This window comes from Elephas maximus, chromosome 1 (genome assembly GCF_024166365.1).
Source record: "Elephas maximus indicus isolate mEleMax1 chromosome 1, mEleMax1 primary haplotype, whole genome shotgun sequence".
NCBI lineage: Eukaryota > Metazoa > Chordata > Mammalia > Proboscidea > Elephantidae > Elephas > Elephas maximus.
This window is the reverse complement of record NC_064819.1, coordinates 214,300,882-214,321,602: the sequence shown is the minus strand read 5'-3', so window position 1 is coordinate 214,321,602 and position 20,721 is coordinate 214,300,882. Positions and strand designations below refer to the sequence as shown.

The window sequence follows — 20,721 nt, the reverse complement described above, 5'->3', positions numbered from 1 at the left end:
AACCCACCCACCTGCACGTTCTAAGGAACAGGGACGCGCTTTCCTCGGAGACAATCGGGGGTCAGTTCTCAACCCCCTGCCTTGTTCAGAGCATGTCCCCCTGCTGCAATCAGATAACAGTATATACGCCAATCACCCCTGCCCCTCTAAGACTCTAGGACAGAGCCTGCACCACACACCTGATGAACAACTACCTGAAAACCTGAGCTGAATTCATACAAGAAAACGGAATGGACTCCTTAGACTGATATACTGGATAACAGCTCTAGCCATGTGGGGACAGAACGTCAGAGCTCCAAAGGCGAAAATAATCAAGCTAGCTCACTCAAGCAACCCATTGGGGTATACCAAAACAAAACAAAGCAAGAAGCTATGACACAGTAAGCAAGCATAAACTAATATAATAACTTACAGATGGCTTGGAGACAACAGTCAATATCAAGTCACATAAAGAAACAGACCACGATCACCTCAACAGGCTCTCAAAACAAAGAATCCAGGGATCTTCTAGATGAAAGTGCATTCCTCAAATTACCAGAGCCAGAATATAGAATTTTAATATACAGGACCCTTCAAGACATCAGGGAGGAAATGAGGCAATATGCAGAACAAGCCAAGGAACACACAGATAAAGCAACTGAAGAAATTAGAAAGATTATTCAGGAAAATAATGAAAAGCTTAATAAGCTGGAAAAATCCACAGACAGAAAATCAGAAATTCAGAAGATTAACAATAAAATTACAGAAGTAGACAACTCAATAGTAAGTCAGAGGAGCAGAATTGAGCAAGTAGAAGCTAGAATTTCTGAACTCGAAGATAAATCACTTGGCACTAATATATTTGAAGAAAAATCAGACAAAAGAATTAAAAAAAAAATGAAGAAACCTTAAGAATCATGTAGGACTCTATCAAGAGAAATAACGTACGAGTGATTGGAGTACCAGAACAGGGAGAGATAACAGAAAATACAGAGAGAATTGTTGAAGATTTGTTGGCAGAAAACTTCCCTGATATCGTGTGAGATGAGAAGGTATCCATCCATGATGCTCATCAAACTCCACATAAGGTAGATCTTAAAAGTCACCAAGACATGTTGTTGTTGGGTGCCGTTGAGTCGGTTCCAACTCATAGTGACCCTATGCTCAACAGAACGAAACACTGCCTGGTCCTGTGCCATCCTTACAATCGTTGTTATGCTTGAGCTCATTGTTGCAGCCACTGTGTCAATCCACCTCGTTGAGGGTCTTCCTCTTTTCCACTGATCCTGTACTCTGCCAAGCATGATGTCCTTCTCCAGGGACTGATCCCTCCTGACAACATGTCCAAAGTGTGTAAGACCCAGTCTCGCCATCCTTGCCTCTAAGGAGCATTCTGGCCGCACTTCTTCCAGGACAGATTTGTTTGTTCTTTTGGCAGTCCATGGTATTTTCAATATTCTTCCCCAACGCCACAATTCAAAGGCGTCAACTCTTCTTTGGTCTTCCTTATTCACTGTCCAGCTTTCACATGCATATGATGTGACTGAAAATACCATGGCTTGGGTCAGGCGCACCTTAGTCTTCAGGGTGACATCTTTGCTCTTCAACACGTTGAAGAGGTCCTTTGCAGCAGATTTGCCCAATGCAATGCGTCTTTTGATTTCTTGACTGCTGCTTCCATGGCTGTTGATTGTGGATCCGAGTAAAATGACATCCTTGACAACTTCAATCTTATCTCCATTTATCATGACATTGCTCATTGATCCAGTTGTGAGGATTTTTGTTTTCTTTATGTTGAGGTGTAATCCATACTGAAGGCTGTGGTCTTTGATCTTCATTAGTAAGTACTTCAAGTCCTCTTCACATTCAGCAAGCAAAGTTGTGTCATCTGCATAACGCATGTTTTTAATGAGCCTTCCTCCAATCCTGATGCCCTGTTCTTCATCATACAGTCCAGCTTCTCGTATTATTTGTTCAGCATACAGATTAAATAGGTATGGTGAAAAAATACAACAACCCTGACGCACACCTTTCCTAACTTTAAAACAATCAGTATCCCCTTGTTCTGTCCAAACAACTGCCTCTTCATCTATGTAAAGGTTCCTCATAAGCACAATTAAGTGTTCTGGAATTCACATTCTTCGCAGTGTTATCCATAGTTTGTTAGGATCCACACAGTCAAATGCCTTTGCATAGTCAATAAAACACAGGTAAACATCCTTCTGGTATTCTCTGCTTTCAGCCAGGATCCATCTGACATCAGCAATGATATCCCTAGTTCCACGTCCTCTTCTGAAACCAGCCTGAATTTCTGGCAGTTCCCTGTCGATATACTGCTGCAGCCGTTTTTGAATGATCTTCAGCAAAATTTTGCTTGCGTGTAATATTAATGATATTGTTCAATAATTTCCACATTTGGTCAGATCACCTTTCTTGGGAATAGGCATAAATGTGTATCTCTTCCAGTCAGTTGGCCAGAAAGCTGTCTTCCATATTTCTTGGCATAGACGAGTGAGCACCTCCAGTGCTGCATCTGTTTGTTGAAACGTCTCAATTTATATTCCATCAATTCCTGGAGCCTTGTTTTTCACCAGGGCCTTCAGAGCAGCTTGGACTTCTTCCTTTAGTACCATCGGTTCCTGATCATATGCCACCTCTTGAAATGGTTGAATATCAACTAATTCTTTTTGGTATAATGACTCTGTGTATTCCTTCCATCTTCTTTTGATGCTTCCTGCATTGTTTAATATTCTCCCCATGGAATCCTTCACTATTGCGACTTGAGGCTTGAATTTTTTCTTCAGTTCTTTTAGCTTGAGAAACACTGAGCATGTTCTTCCCTTTTGGTTTTCCATCTCCAGCTGTTTGCACATGTCATTATAATACTTTACTTTGTCTTCTGGAGAGGCCCTTTGAAATCGTCTGTTCAGTTCTTTTACTTCATCAATTCTTCCTTTTGCTTTAGCTGCTCAACACTCATGAGCAAGTTTCAGAGTCTCCTCTGACATCCATCTTGGTCTTTTCTTTCTTTCCTGGCTTTTCAGTGACCTCTTGCTTTCTTCATGGATGATGTCATTCCACAACTCGTCTGGTCTGCGGTTACTAGTATTCAATGCGTCAAATCTGTTCTTCAGATGGTCTCTAAATTCAGGCGGGGTATACTCAAGGTCATATTTTGGCTCTCGTGGACTTGCTCTGATTTTCTTCAGTTTCACCTTGAGCTTGCATATGAGCAATTGACGGTCTGTTCCACAGTCGGCCCCTGGCCTTGTTCTGACTGATGATATTGAGCTTTTCCATCGTCTCTTTCCACAGATGTAGTCAATTTGATTTCTGTGTGTTCCATCTGGCGAGGTCCATGTGTATAGTCACCGTTTATGTTGGTGAAAGAATGTATTTGCAATGAAAAAGTCGTTGATCTTGCAATATTCTATCATTCGATATCTGGCATTATTTCTATTACCAAGGCCATATTTTCCAACTACTGATCCTTCTTCTTTGTTTCCAACTTTCGCATTCCAATTGCCAGTAATTATCAATGCATCTTGACTGCATGTTCGATCAATTTCAGACTGCAGCAGCTGATAAAAATCTATTTCTTCGTCTTTGGTCCTAGTGGTTGGTACATAAATTTGAATAATAGTCGTATTAACTGGTCTTCCTTGTAGGTGTATGGATATTATCCTATCACTGAGAGCGTTGTATTTCAGGATAGATCTTGAAACATTCTTTTTGACGATGAATGCAACACCATTCCTCTTCAAGTTGTCATTCCCAGCATGGTAGACTATATGATTGTCTGATTCAAAATGGCCAATACCAGTCCATTTCAGCTCACTAATGCCTAGGATATTGATGTTTATGTGTTCCATTTCATTTTTGATGATTTCAAATTTTCCTAGATTCATACTTCGTACATTCCAGGTTCTGATTATTAATGGATGTTTGCAGCTGTTTCTTCACATTTTGAGTCGTGCCGTATCAGCAAATGACAGTCCTGAAAGCTTTACTCCATCCACGTCATTAAGGTCAACTCTACTTTGAGGAGGCAGCTCTTCCCCAGTCATCTTTTGAGTGCCTTCCAACCTGGGGGGCTCATCTTCCAGCATTATAATCAGACAATGTTCCACTGCTGTTCATAAGGTTTTCACTGGCTAATTCTTTTCAGACGTAGACTGCCGGGTCCTTCTTCCTAGTCTTAGTCTGGAAGCTCAGCTGAAACCTGTCCTTCATGGGTGACCCTGCTGGTATCTGGATACCAGTGGCAGAGCTTCCAGCATCACAGGAACACAGAAGCCCCCACAGTACGACAAACTGACAGACATGTGGGGGTGTGGAGGCTGGCAAGTACCAAATCCATGGGTCAGGTATCAGGCTGGGGGCTTCCAAGGCATATTATAATCAAACTTGCCAAAAGCAAAGATAAAGAGAGAATTATAAGAGCATCAAGGGATAAAGGAAAAGTCACCTATAATGGAAAGCCAATAAGAATAAGCTCGGACTACTCAGCAGAAACCATGCAGGCAAGAAGGCAATGGGATAACATATTTAAAAAATTGAAGGAAAAAAATGCATGCCAAGAATCATATATCCAGCAAAACTGTCTCTTAAATATGAAGACGAAATTAAGACATTTCCAGATAAACACAAGTTTAGGGAATTTGTAAAAATCAAACCAAAACTACAAGAAATACTAAAGAGATTTGTTTGGTTAGAAAATCAATAATATCAGGTATCAACCCAAGACTAGAATACTGGGCAGAGCAACCAGAAGTCAACCCAGACTGGGAAACCCCAAAAAACAAAGCAAGATTATTTAAAAAAAAAAAAAAAAAAGCTCAAACCATTGTAACAGCGATGTTATTATATAAAATCAGACACTATTAAAATAATAAAGAGGGACTAAGAAATGTAATCATACACCTTCCATATGGAGAGGAAGATACGGCAATACACAGAAATAAAAGTTAGGTTTAAATTTATAAAAATAGGGGTAAATAACAAGGTAACCACAAAGGAGACAAACTACCCTACTCATCAAAATAAAATACAAGATAAAAGTAGAGACTCAGCAGAAAAGACCACTATTATAAGAACTTGAGAAAGAGTTTAAACTGAGAAGAAAATATTCTTTTGTGGTTACGAGATGGGGGGAGGGAGGGTGGGAGAGGGATATTCACTAATTAGATACTAGATATTCACTAATTAGATAAAAACTGCTTTAGATGAAGGGAAAGAGAACACACAATATGGGGGAGGTCACCGCAACTGGACCAAACCAAAAGCAACGAAATTTCCTGAATAAACTGAATGCTTTGAAGGCCAGTGTAGCAGGGACAAGGGTTTGGGGACCATGGTTTCAGGGGACATCTAAGTACTAGAAGGACCCCGGTGGTCATGGCCCCCAGGCCTTCTGTTGGCCCAGGACAGGAAACATTCCCGAAGCCAGCTCTTAAGAGATGGATTGGACTGGACAATGGGCTGGAGAGGGATGCTGGTGAGGAGTGAGGGTCTTGTATCAGGTGGAAACTTGAGACTATGTTGGCATCTCCTGCCTGGAGGCGAGATGAGAGGATAGAGGGGGTTAGAGTCTGGCAGAATGGACACGAAAAGAGTAGAGGGAGAGAGTGGGCTGTCTCATTAGGAGGAGAGTAATTGGGAATATGTAGCAAGGTGTATATAAGTTTTTGTGTGAGAGACTGACTTGATTTGTAAACTTTCACTTAAAGCACAAAATTATAAAAAAATAAAATACTGTTAATGTGCATTTTGATCAGATCCTGTAGACGAATCCTGATCAAAAGGGAGAAAATGTGAGACAGAATTCCATATTCTCACGGAACTCAGACTTTCTGGAGCCACTAAGGCTGGATGAATTCCCCAAACTGTTGTCCTGAGATAATCTTTAAACCTTAAACCAAAAATATTTCCTGAAATCTTCTTTGAACTAACAATAAATTGGCTTATTTAGTAAAGAATGTTGTGCTCTATATGGGATCAAACAGAACAGTAATGTGAAAGGTAAGATACAAAGCTTAGAGGGCAGTGAGTTCATGTTAATGGGGGCAGAATAATTCAGAAAAGGAGGGCAAGAAAGGTTGCATAACTTGAGGAATATAATCAATGTCACTGAATTGTACATGTAGAAATTGTTGAATTAGTGTATGTTTTGCTATGCATACTCTCAATAACAATAAAAAGTGAAAAAATATGTTGTTAATCTAGAAATCTCGGATTTGCAACTTATTTCTTTCCTTCACCATTCATAGCCCATTAGGTACCAAGACCTTCCTTGAACACCTGCCTTTGAATTAATTAAAACCCTCTGCCATCTTTTGCTGGCACTACTGTCTAATAGCCTGCTAGCTTCTGAACACTACATGCATTTTTGTAACCCCGTGCTTTTGAACAGAAACCCTGGTGGTATAGTGGTTAAGAGCTATGTTTGCTAACCGAAAGAGGTCAGCAGCTCAAATCCACCAGGCGCTCCTTGGAAACCCTATGGGGCAGTTCTACTTTGTCCTATAGGGTAGCTATGAGTCAGAATTGACTCGATGGCAACGGTTTTGGTTTTGCTTGGTGCTTTTGAACATGCTCTTCCTGGAGCTACAATTCAATTCTCCCTTTTCTTTTCCAACCATGTTTCATTTTCAATTCAAGGTCAAAAGCCATTTTCTCCATAAAGCTTTATCTGATCCATCTCTTCAGCCTTCCTCTGGGATTCCACATTATATGCAACTCTATTTGGCTCCACTCCAATCATAAAAAAAAAAAAAATTAAATGTCTACTAATATGTGATAACCCATCTAATAGGACATTCCAAAATGCTTTGTAGAAAGAGTTGATCAAAACGTGAAGGAAAATAAAAAATGGAAATTCTATAAAAATACTTCCAAAGAGTAACTGAAAATTTCTTAAATCAAACTTTTCACATAAAACAAGAGAGGCAGCTACAATAATAATAATGACAGCTAACGTTTATTAATGTTTACTGTATACCTGGCACAAGTCCAAGTGATTACTTCACTTAATCCTCAAAACAATTCCATGGGGTAGGTACTCCTGTATCTTCTTTTTACAGATGTGGAAACTGAGGCACAGGGATGCTAAGTCTTTGCTCAAGGCAGAAAGCTGGTAAGTATGCACCCCTAACCTGCATTACCTAGATCAAAACTCGTGTCTTCATTTATACTGTCATGCAAAGGGTTTTTCTTTTTCTTTTTTTTAGTAACTTCTGGGTAGAATGGAATGGAAGATGTGATCAGTTAGATTTCTATATATGTCAGTTTTAATCAGTTTTCACCTGAGAAAAATCCTGTTCCACATTCCCAGGCAACACTTTATTGCTACAGTTGGCTTAAAAATATCTGCCTTTTGCCACAAAAGGGGCTGAATGAGAATGGGCTCAACACAAGTTCTCATGATTACTAGACACACAATGCCAGTGAGGTCCTGCGACTGAAGCTGGCAGCATCGTGTCCTTCTGTGCAGGACACACTAGTATTGTCCACATGTCCCCAGGGAGCCCGGACAACACAAATATATTGTACCTTCAGGAGCCTCACATCATAAGCTACGAAGGTCTCTCTTGCTTAGGTTCCGTTCTTTTGGGATTTAAGTGAAACCCATCCAATTTAGCCATCATTTAGCGTCTCCCAATTTCCTGGATGCCCAACATTCCACAATGCCCTTCACACGCTAATCTTCAGATGTCTATCATTTGGTCCTGGATTCAAACCACAAGGTTGGGGAAACCTGACATGAGAGGTTTTTACTTCCCATCAGCAATGTCTATGGGATGAAGAAGGTAAATTAAAAACTGGGTTGGACAACAAGGCCAGTAGTCAGTGGCCCAGATGGGTTAATCTAAATCTCAGAATTTTCCTGAAAAGGATCTTACTTTTATTTCCAAACATTAGCAAGGGCATTACATGATTTTTTTTTTTTTTCTTATAGCCACTATCTGCCCATGGATTGCATCAGAGACTGAGTGCCACAGTGTAGACTGTACTGGAAGGCCACAGGCCACCAGCAGAGCTTTAAAGGACGGCTAAGAGAAGGCAACCAGCTAATAAGGTGAATGCAATAATATGCTGACTAAGATTGGGATCAGAAATGTAACCACTCTTCATATGGACTGCCCAGATCTGGGGAAAACTCATCTATTTTCTTGCACTAGCCAATCAAAAAATGACATTTATATCCTGCTTATATTCTGCATCTTATCTTTAAATTCAGCTCTAAAATTTTATGATTAGAGGTAGAGAACATGCAAATTATTCTTTAAGTATGTTGCTACCCAGTGGTTTGCATTCACTTTAAAATATGAGAAGTTCAGTTTTATCTCCTGAGAAGTTTGCCTATGTGACAGAATGACAGTTCGGGCTTTAGGCTTCAAGTTGATGGAGCAATAAATAGGTTCAGTGTGCCCTAAGGATACTTAGGCTTTTCGTCCACCTCTTTTCAGAATTTTCCCCAGACTCATATGTGAAGTTATCTATATTTCCCTCCTCTTTGAAAAATTATAATGTATTTTTTGTTATTTTCATACTGTTGAGAGGGAGTGGATGCTATTTTTAAGTCTTGGAATTCAGGTAAAGATAACGTTCTCCATAAAGATGGTTCCTCCACTATATATATATATACACACACACATATATATATATTTTAATGTGCTTATCTTCCTGAAAATCCATCCTGATAATATAAAATTACTCACAAATGCAAATAATACTTTCCTCTATTTCCCTGTTTGTCATATATATGAATCCTGAAGAATTCATTTCCCTTTTATTTAAAAGCATTTAATTGTCACGGCACATGCGCTAGTATTAAACAGATAAAGAAGCTCTGTGTGGCTGCCAGCCATCTCCTAGATGCTGCTCCTTGTTCCACCTGAGAGGTCAGATCATCCTCAGACCACGCTCTTATTATTCCACACGCTGAGCCATGCTTTCAACTCTGATGCCTAATAACGGCAGTTTGCAAATCTTTTTAGTTTCTATCCAGGTAGAAGGTAAATGGAGCAACCGGGACAGAGAGCATCTCTGCCAAAGCAGCCTTCTCATTCCTCAGTGGAGCATGCCCTTAATTAATTTTTATTGCAGTCCCAGGTATAGTTCCTGCCATGTCACATTTTGAGAAGTATACCTAGAAGCTGAAAATGGTTCACCTTATCTGTAAATCCACATAAGATAATGGTATCTTAAGATAGTATAGCATGAGATGCCTTTTTTTAAAACACATACACACACAGAGCAATATAACCATATTAAAAGATTTAAAAAGTAGACAGAAGGAAAAAAAATATCTATAACCTCATTCTATAATAAAACCACTGTAGGGTAAAGGACATAGCTTTACTCTAAGTAAGGTGGTCTTTGTCCTTGGCTCCAGAGAAATAACCCTCAGAGTAAGAGGTGCCTTGGTCTCGGACTTCCAGACCACACCTGAGAATTTACGCTGGTGCATGGGGGCTGGCTAGACCAGAAAACACTCACCTGGGAGGTTGATATCTACTAGCCCTGAATACTAAGTCTCAGATGGCTTCCTGGTTGTCAAGAACATTTGCTCTTGCCTGTTGGGATAGTAATGTGTCCCTTGGGACCTGGAGACTTCATGTTGGGAACCCTCCCAGATCTTATCCCAGACATCTCTTCAATTTGTATCCTTTGGGCTATAATAAATCTGTAGTCATAATTATGGTATACTCTCCATGAATTCTGTGTCATTCCAGCAAATTATCGAACCCAAAGGGTCAGTAGGAGCCACCAGGTCAGAAAGGAAGGGAGTCATGTGGACTCCTGAGCTTGAGGCTGGCACCCTAAAGGGGTTGGGGGCAACCAGCTCTGAATTTGTGGCCAGCAGGTCAGAAGGATGGGGTGTTGTGTGGGTGCCCCAAACTTGTGGCTGGCATCTGCCTATTTGGCAGTCTGAAGAGTGGTGTCTTTTAACACGTGCGTGCTCACCTAGCTTCTGGTGGCTAGGGTCAGAGAGGGAGCATGCCTTGGGGCTGACTGGCGACAAGGTTGGAGAAGTGGGACTGTGAGGACTGGATCAATGTCCACATTTTAGGGATTGGATTCATGCTGATTCTTACCACACAACCACTAAGGGGTTTTGATGTTACTTTCTACTAATCTTTTTTTTCTATGCATCTGAAATTTTAAGTAAAATATACCACTGTAGTGTGCTGCAAATGGTGAGTGCACTTGGCTATTAACCAAAAGACTAGAAATTTGAGTCCATCCAGAGGTGCCTTAGAAGAAAGGCCTGGCAATCTACTTCTGAAAAAATCGGCCACTGAAAACCCTACGGAGCACAGTTCTGCTGTAACACACATGGGGTTGTCATGAGTTGGAGTTGACTTGATGGCAACTTCTTTTTAAAATACATACAATTTATCCAGTATCCTAATTTTTCCACTTAATATTATGCCAGTGATCTCATGAGGCCCATTTTTAATTTAAGGGCTTCAACTCAATGACTCCATGAATATTCCATTATATCTCTTAATATAATAAGCAAATAATTTAAAGCTAATAAAATAATACATGTATGAAAGTACTTGCTGCACTCTGAAGTATGTTATTATTTACGAAGTTCAAAGTTTATTGTTTAAAAGTAGTATTTCCCTTTGATTATAATCTGATACATGTTAATACTTAAAAAATTTGTAAAACAGAGAAAAATACCAAAAAGATCATAATTATCCATAATCTTACTACTCAGCTGCAACCATTTTAAAGTTTAGTTTTGAATTAAAATTTGATCTTTCATGAAATTTGTGTTTGTGATTTAGAGAATGATTTAAAATTTTAGACATTCCATTTATTACAGCAAGAGAAGTGGCTTTTGTTTGCCATGGTGGTGTCCTTCCAGAATCCAATGACTCTGTTTAGTAATATAGCATCCTCCAAACAGACTTTTGGGTTTGAAATAGTAGACTGGGTGACCAGCTCCTAGGGGGAAAATATAGAATGCGGCTAGAGGAGCAGCAAGTATTCTGAGGAACTGAAGTTAGAGCTTGTTGTCTATCAGGTCCCAGGATGAAGCCGTGTGGGGGCCACTTGTTCTTGCCCTTGTTACATGGCCCCAGAATGCATTCCAATTCCAGAATGCGATCTAGGACATAATGGGAGAAACTAGATGAATTAGATGAAAGAGTGGATTTCCACAATTCTTCACCACTACAGATCAAACATTTCACAGAATGTGATCCATGATGGAGGTACCAGAGGTGCCTTCTCCACACACAAAAACCAGGGGTGTCATAATTAATATTAGCACCAGCATATTATTCAAGAGAGGTCGCCACGATGGAATTCTCATCTATAGAAATGAGGACTTAGGCAATGAATTCCTTATTTTTTTTTTATATGTTTGTTTATGACTAGGTAATAAATTCTTACGTTTCAAAAATTCAAAAGGTTCAAAGGGGTGAGTAGAGAAAGGTATCCCTCCCGTGCCTTCCCCCAGCCACCCAGTTCCCCTCCCCAGAGGCAGCCAATGCTACCAGGTTTTTGCATCTCTCTCTAGAGATACAGAAGCAGAGGAAGCTATCTATGGGAATCTTTCTAACGCTCACTAATACATCACTCGGTGGGAGACTACCTCTGGATAAAGTGGTGCCCGTGGAGAGAGAACGAAGCTATTTCAACCCAATAATCAACCACCCCAAATCCACAAGGAGTTAATACATTTAGGTTTTGAAGGGAAAGCTTACTTGGTATAGGGAGATAATGTCTGGCTCTGATAAGAGGAAAGGAGGGCTGCTCTGGATCTAGGTTGTATTTGTAGAGCCAGGTAATGATTCATTGCATGTTTATTCCCTCCCAGGGCAGCTGGTGGGAAGGGCACCACCATCTTCTATCCTAGCAATTTTCTATATGCAAAACACTATCATATTTTTGTATTATTTTGATTAGAAACAGCTGTATTTACCAAAACTTTCTTTCCTCTTAAAAGGAATATTGAAAACAATTTTAAAAATCACCAGCATGATTTTCATAAATCTCAGAGCCAAAATATTTCCCTGCTGGAACATAACTCTCATGATGTAATATAAATTAATGGAAAAACAGCAGTAGACCCTTGCTTTACTGCCAAATCTTTATGAATACTTAAGCAAGATGTATTTATCTTAGTGCTGGGAATATTTAATTTTTTCCTTATCTGGAAAGAAATTTTAAAGAGTTCTTGTTAATCAATATATTTTTGGAAATTTTTTTTAGAGTTTATCTTTGATATTAACTTTTACCAAAAACAAACCCCCCAAAACAAGGACGTAATATTTTCTCATAAAATGCAGTTCTTTCTTATTTCTATTAGTATTTACTTAAACAATCAACATATCAACAGAATATCTCTTGGAACATAACAAGCATATTCTAAGTTTCTTTTAAAGAAGTAAATATAGAAAAATAGCCAACAGAATTTTGAAGGTAAAAAAAATGCTCCAACAGATATAAAAATGTACTACAAATCTATTCTAAATAAACAGTGTGACATGGTTCAGAGACAGGCAAACAGCTCATTAGAATATAATAAAAAATGTAGAAACTGACCCACATGTACATTTAAAGTTGAATTTCATATCCAGGGGAAAATAGATCGCATTGGGGTAACTATTGATTTGGGAAAAAATACAGTGAAATTACTCTCTTGAAACATGTTGCTCGCTGCTGTTCAGTTGCCCCAACTCACAGAGACCCCGTGCACAACTGATGAAGACTCTCCCCAGTCCTGCGTCTTCACCATGATTCGTTGTGATTCAGACCGTTGTGATCCGTAGGGTTTTCACCGGCTGATTTTTGGAAGTAGATTGCCAGGCTTTCCTTCCTAGTCTATCTTAGTCTGCAAGCTCTGCTGATACTTGTTTAGCACAGAGCACCACCACCCACAGGCACCACTACAGATACAGGGGTCCCTGTGGGGGACATTTCCAAAAAGAATTACTGTGGTATTCCTCATGTAATCGTCTGTCCTTATAGGGTTTACCACAATTCCATTTTTAAAGATTTGATTTGCATGAAAATTTTTAGAAAGCAAAGCATGTAAACCTGTGAGATATCAATAAACAGATCAATGCCTGTAGGGTGTAGGGATCAGAGTATGTGACTACTAAGATCCCTTCCAGTTTTAATAGCCTGAGTAAGTGAAGGCTGTTGGGAGGAAAAATGGTAGGATTATAGCAATTTAATGAGGTGCTGATAAAAACTGGATTCCTTTTCTAAGTTGGAAACCCTGGTGACGTGGTGGTTAAGAGCTATGGCCGCTAACCAAAAGGTCAGCAGTTTGAATCTATCAGATTCTCCTTGGAAACCCTGTAGAGCAGTTCTACTCTGTCCAATAGGGTTGCTTTGGGTCGGAATTGACTAGACGGCAATGGATTTTTTTTTTAATTCTGTTTCTGAAAATTGAGTTCCTATCCTTTCTAAGGCATGTCCACTGTGAGCCCAAAGCAGACACATAAGTGCCCACACTGAGTCTCACCAGTCCCGTCTTGGGCGTAAACTTCAGTGGAATCTGTTCAAGAGCAGAATAAAAGATGTTGATGCTTGTCTTCTGGCCCAGAAAATGAAGCTAAGAAGTGATGGCAAAGGAACAAAAATACAGCTCTTTAAAACTGACTCAGAATTCTTTGAAAGAAAAAAAAATTTAATTTTAGGAATTTATTCAAGGGTGATTATTTTTAGTTTTCTTAAAACGGCTGAGTTAATTATGTAAGCCTAGAAATTCATAATCTAGTTGTATCTTTAAAACTGCTCCGCTGACTCTTAGGTTATCAGTAAAGCAAACCAGGACGAATGTGGGAGAGGCAGAATGGTTTTACTCTAAATTGTGTAATGTCTACCTACCTTGTAAACTGTCGACTCTCTTCGTGAACTTCCATTTCTGTGCTTTTAAATTCATTTAGTTCTTTCCTTATTGCTGCCTAAATAGGAAAAAGGTAGGTAAAAAGAGCTATTACTTAGGTCACATATTGCATATACAGCAAGAATGAAGCAGACACCCTTTGAAGAAATGTCCCGTAGAGAGAGAAGTCTTCCTAACTTCTACCAAGCAAAGGTATGATGAGATACTCATCAAAATATGACCTTTAGTTATCTGTTAACAATAGTGCCAGAATCATGGATGGTCTTTGATTTCAACTTTTTGTTTATCTTTATTTCCTAGTTTTTTTTTAAACAAGGAACATTTTACTCCCATAAAAAATGTACTTCTAAAAACATCTCCGTAACCTCTATACAAAATGGATTTTTCAGTCAAAGATGGAATGACAATACAAACCACAGAGAGTGACTTCACTGAGAGATAAGAACATCTACTTTGTGGCTGGAAAATGATGAATTTTAGAAAAGGCAAAAGAGATAAAGCCCTGAGGCCTGGCTTTCTCCCAGGACTAACTGCCACTCTGCGACACGCGAGCTTCTCCGCAACGCATCTTTCAACTTTATATTTCGATCCTTTGCCACATTTTGTCTCTTCCCCCCAGATACATTCCTCAGCCCCTGTAGTTTCTATGGAGAACCTATGGCAATAATTTTTTTACTGACTTTTGGAAAAAATGAAGCAAGCAGAGAAATGTTTGCAGGTCTGTGTCCCTGGGACACAGTGCTCAGCTTGTCTCACAAGTCATATCCCCAGTGAGGACACTTTGTTTTGCCCACTGTAAAAACTGCTACCTAAATACTCGAGAAGAGTGTGCTTCTTTAGTTCAATCAGATACATGAAACCAAATGGGCGGCTCCTGTCCAGAGGCAGGATGAGAAGGTAGGAAGGGATAGGAACTGGTTGAAGGGACACAGGGAGCCTGGGGTGGAGAGGGAGTGTGCTATCACATTGTGGGGATTGCAACTAATGTCACAAAACAGTATGTGTGTAAATTTTTGTATGAGAAATTAAGTTGAGCTGTAAACTTTCACCTAAAGCACAATAAAAAAACAAAAACCCACTACCTAGTACCAGGAGCCCAAATAGTGAAGTTTAACTGTACCAATTACCAATGAACATCTATCAGAAATTCTTCCTTGAAAAAGGTATTTTCATTTGGATCCTGGCAGAGGGAGAGGCCTAACTCTATGTTCATTTTATATTTCTCCTCCAAATGTAAGGTTTCAGTAGAAGAAGCAAAAAGTAGTACAACTGCAGTTAGAGGGCTTGGATTCTAGTCTTAGCTATGCCTCAATAGTGGTGACACCCTCAGTGAGTCAATTTATCGCTCCAATACCTCAGTTTTCCCATCTGGAAAATGGGAATGATAATTCCTCACACTATTATGAGAATCAAGTAAGAAAACATTTGAAAGCGCTTTGTACACTAAAAAAACCTTCATAAAATGTCATTATTATGAGGCTTTTAATAAACAAACTAAATTTTTGTCTGTGATTGTGACTAACAATTATGTCATTTTTACTTATAGAGAGTCTATGTGTAAGAAGATATTACTGAAGGAGACTCAAACATAAATAAAGCAAATCCTTTTTTCTCAACAGTAGGTTGACTACTGATCTAAGGTTCTGGCAAAAATCAATGAAAGCATTCCGTAAGAATTAATTGAGATATGAAATTTATAATATAGAGAACTGTATATTTATTTTTACTTGTAAACTGTGTGCTAACCAGTCACCGTCGAGTTGATTCCAACTCAAGGCGAACCCATGTGTGTCAGAGCAGAACTGTGTTCCATAGGGTTTTCAATGGCTGATTTGTTGGAAGAATATTGCCAGGCCTTTCTTCTGAGGTGTCTCTGGGTGGACTCGAATTTCAGTTAGCAGCTGAACGTGTTAATCATTTGTACCACCCAGGGACTCCAAATTGTGTCCTTTATGTTAATAAAACTTACCATTCATTTACGACCATATACATACACATACATCTTTTCCTAGAGAGCCAGTTAGGCATATGGACCATGTTGTGCTAGTTTGTAATTAGAAATGATGAGTCAGTGTGGTGAAATGAGCTCCTTTATTTGGTCTTTTCCCTTGGTTCTTTGGAAAAACATCTTGGGCAATTTTTTCCCCTAAGCTGGGAAGAGTCGCCTTTGCTCTAGTTCTTTGGAGAAGCAATTTGGGGAGGAGGACTCCCATGTTGTTTTCTACCCCATAGGATTTGTTACATTTGTCCAGGGGACTTCTCAGATTGATGGACATTTCCTGGGTAAGCTGTAAATAATCTGATGATTTGATACTTTTTGTCTGGCCCTGGACTGCAGTCTGCCCTGTGATTGGCCTATTTTAAACACCTGGCAGGGATTGGTTGATTTACTATTCAAATAATCACTTGAAAATCCACCCAAAAAGACTGAGAGTTTTGTAGTTCACTAGTAGGATTGGTTGGTTTGCAGTCCTGTTGGGAGGGTCATGCTTTGAAATTGATAGGGAGTTTGCTTATGTAAGTGGCCCGCCCCACAAAGATTTGGAGAAGGGAGGAGGGAACCACAAGGCCAAGAAGAGCCTGGCGGAACGTGATTTGGACTCAAAGTTCCTGTGAGGGGAACCTCCTAAACGAGTTGTAATGTGGATCAAGGGCTGTAACACTGAAGACAGTGAGAGGCCCTAAAAGGGCCTGGTGGCAGAGTAGTCCAGAAGAAGCCTGGTGGCAGAGCTGAAGAGCTGACAGGGCCTACATGGCCGAACAAGCTGTTACATTGGCTATGAGCTGGACCAGTTAACAGCAGAGAGGCCATGCATGGCCAAAAGGGAGTGTACACAGCCAAGAGGGGGCCTGCTAGCCAGGCCGAGAGGCCTGCTAGCACTGTAGAGAGCAGCTGAAACAGCTGTCCTGGCTAGAAGCTGTCCTGTACTGAAGAAGGGAGGAATGTGTTCTCCACCTCAGGGAAGCCTTCCAAACCTCGCCTGTGTGTTTCCTGACCTGATCTTGAGATGTTCCCTGTTACTTCCAAGTTGATCCTGATCCCACATCAACCATATAACTGTGAACATGGTCTGTGAGTTCTGTGTGGCCACTGCTATGAATTATTGAACCCAGCAGAGGAGTGGAGAGTGCTGTGGAGGGGGTGAAGGTTGGGATGGCTGGTGTCAGAAATAGCAAAAAAACTGGAGAGCAGAGCTATACCTAACTTCCACCTCATAGGAACCAGCTTTGTTCTGATTCTGATTCTTACACTTCACGAATTTAGATAATTTCTATGTTAGCTTACAACCAGCCAGTTATAGGTAATGGATGTGATATGAAATTATAAGGACTTTTTTTTTTAAATAAATAAAATAGATGTGACTATAGTCAGTTAAAGAAATTCAATATTCATTTAAAAAATCTACCAAAGAATGACAATAGCATTTTAAATTCTTGTGTTTATTTCTAATTCCTATAGAAAAAATTATGCAATATTTTTCTATCTAAAAAAGAGTTATTTTTATTTTTCCTTTGGGGAGAAAAAATTGAAAATCCAGTTCTAAAAATGCTATCTTCTGTATCTTAAAAAGTCTCATGAGAAATATGGGAGACAGTATCGGGAGAAAATAAACAGCAGCCTCACATGTGAGCAGGGAGTGTCTCTGGCTGAGCTCTGGGGCTCAGGGTCCCACCTGCAGGGAAGATACAAAAGCTGTGTGTCTTCAAATAACCTATGGAGAGAAACTCACCCTGTAGCAGAAAACCTGACTGAGCACACCTCCCCTGCCGCACAAAAAGCCTATTTTGTTTCGATAAGAAATTAAAAAGAAAAATCCTCTCTGTTACAGCTAGAGATGAACAAGCTTTACTTTCCAACAATTGAACAACTGTTAGGAAAGAGTATTTCCAGAGTGAGGGAAATTTCATTTCCAACTGAGGGTGGTTAATCATTCATCCTTGCTTGATTAGGGTCTGCTGGACCAACCTGGAAACCTGCTGACACTGCCTAGAGTAGGTAGCTGAATATTTATATTCCCCAAGACTCAGCAGTTGAATCACACAGAGTAGATGCTAGAAAAACTCTTGTACCGGCGTGCCTGAAGACATGTATGAGAATCATCATAGGAACGCTGCTTATAAAACTCAAACCTGGAAAGTGACTAAATGATCATCACCAATTAAATGAATAATTACTTTGTAGCCTATTCATGCAATGAAATATTGCATTTCAGTGAAAAGGAATAAACCATAGCTTAGTGCATCAATACAGATTCTTTAGTGTTGGTCGAATAAAGCAACACCCAGAAGAATGCTGTATGATTCCAATTACAGAAAGCTCCAAAACAGACAAAACAAAGGAATATACATATATATTTGTTTAGTGATATATATATATATATATATATATGACGGTGGTTAAACTATTTTTTTTTTTTTAAATAGGGATGGCAGCTACTCCTTGCAGAAGGGAGGAAAATACAATTGAGGAGGAGCACACAGGGCCTTTCTGAGGTACTAGTATTGTTCCAGTAAAGTTCTCCTGGGTGGTAAATGGTTCCAGTTGCTACTGAGTTGATTCTGACTCATGGCGACCCCACATGTATCAAGAGTAGAACTATACTCTATAGGGTTTTCAAGGGCTGATTTTTGGACATAGATCACTAGTCCTTTCTTCCAAGGTGTCTCTGGGTAGATTCCAACCTCTAATCTTTGGGTTAGCCACTGAACACATTAGCCGTTTGCAACACCCAGAGACTTCCTCTAGGTGGTAGGGATTAGTAAGATAGGTGTTTTATTTTTATTATTTAAACTGTGTATTAGTTTTATATATTCTTTGCCATATGTGATATATTTCACAACTGAAAAAAATACCAGAAGAATGTATAACATAAGGCCTGATAGGGTTAGGGTTGAAATATTACCCATTGTTAACACTCACCACAGAGACCGTATCTGACCCAAAGCCTTGTATTTCTTTGTAGGGCATCAGGTACCACATGGAATCCTAAATAAAGCCCCTTGCTATTTAACAGAAACGAGAAAGTGCAGAAAGGAATGTAGATACAGAATGGGAAACTACTCAAAATGAACTGAGAGGTAGAAAATGGAAAAAGAGGGGGCTTCTGGTTGAGACTTGTGCTTAGGATAAACCACACTGAATGGTCTTAGCTACCGTGCATATCAGTTGGAAAGAGGCTCCCAGAGGAGATGTGTTTTTCACACCCCATGACTGGTTACTAGAGACCTGTGCATGAGGGGTGGGCAGCAGGGAATGACGGGTGTGCTACTCTCAGCCTCCTTCCCATCTATTCTTGTTAAGAACGTTTTTTCCTCTGTGATTGTCATGGATTGAATTATGTTCCCTAAAACTGTGTGTCAACTTAGCTAGGTCATGATTCCCAGTATTGAGTGGTGGTTCACCATTTTGTGATTTGATGTGATTATCCTGTTATAAATCCTAACCTCTATGATGTTAATGAAGCAAAATTAGAGGCAGTTATGTTAATTAGGCAGGACTCAATCTACAGGATTAGGTTGTATCTTGAGTCAATCTCTTTTGAGATCTAAAAGAGAGAATAGAGCAGAGAGGAGAGGGACCTCCTACCACCAACAAAGCAGCGCCAGGAGTGGAGCCCATCTTTTGGACCCAGGGTCCCTATCCTGAGAAACTCCTAAACCAGGGAAAGATTGATGACAAGGGCCTTCCCCCAGAGGTGACAGAGAGACAGAATGCCTTCCCCTGGAGCTGGCACCCTGAATTTGGACTTCTAGTCTCCTAAACTGCAAGAGAATAAATTTCTCTTTGTTAAAGCCATTTACCTGTGGTGTTTCTGTTAGGTAACTAAGGTAACTAAGACAGTCTTCTTATTCCTTCCTAGTTTTCATTTCTACTTAGGAGCTGATGATTTCTGAATATACAGCTCTAGTTTGTGTCTGACACATAGTAGGTGCTTTACAGAATGAAGCCTCCTATTAAAAGGCATCAGTACAGAGTGCATTAAGACTGAGTGTAGTACAAGAGTTTATTTAGTACTAAATTTTGGTTAGAGATAAACATTAGACATAATTATTTGGGATACTGAAGAATTTAAAAAGAAACGGCTGTCATAAACCTTTGGCTGTGGAGCCACAGTACTCGTAATAGTCTTTCTCCATGATGGAACCTCTATATAGTTTAGTTTTACTGAACCATGAGCTGACCCTTGGACCAAATATAGCCCGCTGCCTATTTCTGTAAATAAGTTTTATTTGAATACGGCCATGTCATTTATTTGCGTATTGTCTAGGGCTGATTTCAAGCTACAATGGCAGAGCTGAACTACGTAAGCCCAAAGTATTTACTCTCTGGCCCTTTACACAAAAAGAGTGTCAGTCCTGAAATAGATCAATACCTTTTCTACTACTAACATATCATTTTAAAATAATAAGTTGTATAAGTGAAATTTTCTAAGGGGAAAGATAAATCATGGCTACAGTAACCCCCCCCCATATTGAGATTTGAATGCAGATAGGTTACATAGTAACTAAAACCTGGTATTCTCTCAGACTTAGGTGAAAGAACTATATTGATATTACTAAATATATCACTTAAGTGGCTTAAGTAATCAGAGGCAGAAAATTGCTGGAATATTTGGTAAGATCTAGCCTCCTAGGGTGACTAAGTGTGTGTGTGTGGGGGGGGAGGTGTTATGAACCTTTTAGAAAAGCAATAAAATCATGAATAAAGCCATTGTGATTCTTGCCTTGTCTGCAGGTGTTAACCTGGCCCAGGGTTTGTCTGCCCGCCGGTCATAGTCCGGGGAATCAGTGACTTCTACATACTCGTTAAACCGCAGGATCCTTCGTGCTTGTAGCTCTGCCACCGTGGGTCTCAGGCTGAG

The 20,721-nt window shown here is 39.7% G+C and overlaps 1 protein-coding gene and 1 long non-coding RNA gene across 7 annotated transcripts in view; one reads left to right on the top strand and one right to left on the bottom strand.

Moving 5' to 3' along the window:
- LOC126086450 (uncharacterized) overlaps window positions 1–20,587 on the top strand; it is a 27,886-nt gene extending 7,299 nt beyond the window's left edge. Inside the window, exons 2-4 of one of the 2 annotated variants that reach the window (XR_007519517.1) lie at window positions 7,062–7,114; window positions 7,937–8,056; window positions 18,284–20,587. This is a non-coding gene — a long non-coding RNA (uncharacterized LOC126086450). Of the gene's footprint in view, window positions 1–5,151; window positions 7,115–7,936; window positions 8,057–18,283 lie in introns of those variants that run through there. The other variant, XR_007519516.1, reaches the window with a different exon arrangement.
- Window positions 1–20,721, bottom strand: part of PHACTR2 (phosphatase and actin regulator 2) — a 337,195-nt gene that overhangs the window by 7,236 nt on the left and 309,238 nt on the right. For 2 of the 5 annotated variants that reach the window (XM_049902599.1, XM_049902612.1), the window contains exons 11-13: window positions 20,584–20,721; window positions 13,840–13,916; window positions 12,483–13,564 (exon numbers count right to left, since the gene is read on the bottom strand). In XM_049902599.1, the coding sequence (XP_049758556.1) occupies window positions 13,498–13,564; window positions 13,840–13,916; window positions 20,584–20,721 (282 nt within the window). In that variant the 3' untranslated portion in view covers window positions 12,483–13,497. Of the gene's footprint in view, window positions 1–10,693; window positions 11,105–12,482; window positions 13,565–13,839; window positions 13,917–20,583 lie in introns of those variants that run through there. The other 3 variants (XM_049902579.1, XM_049902610.1, XM_049902589.1) reach the window with 3 other exon arrangements.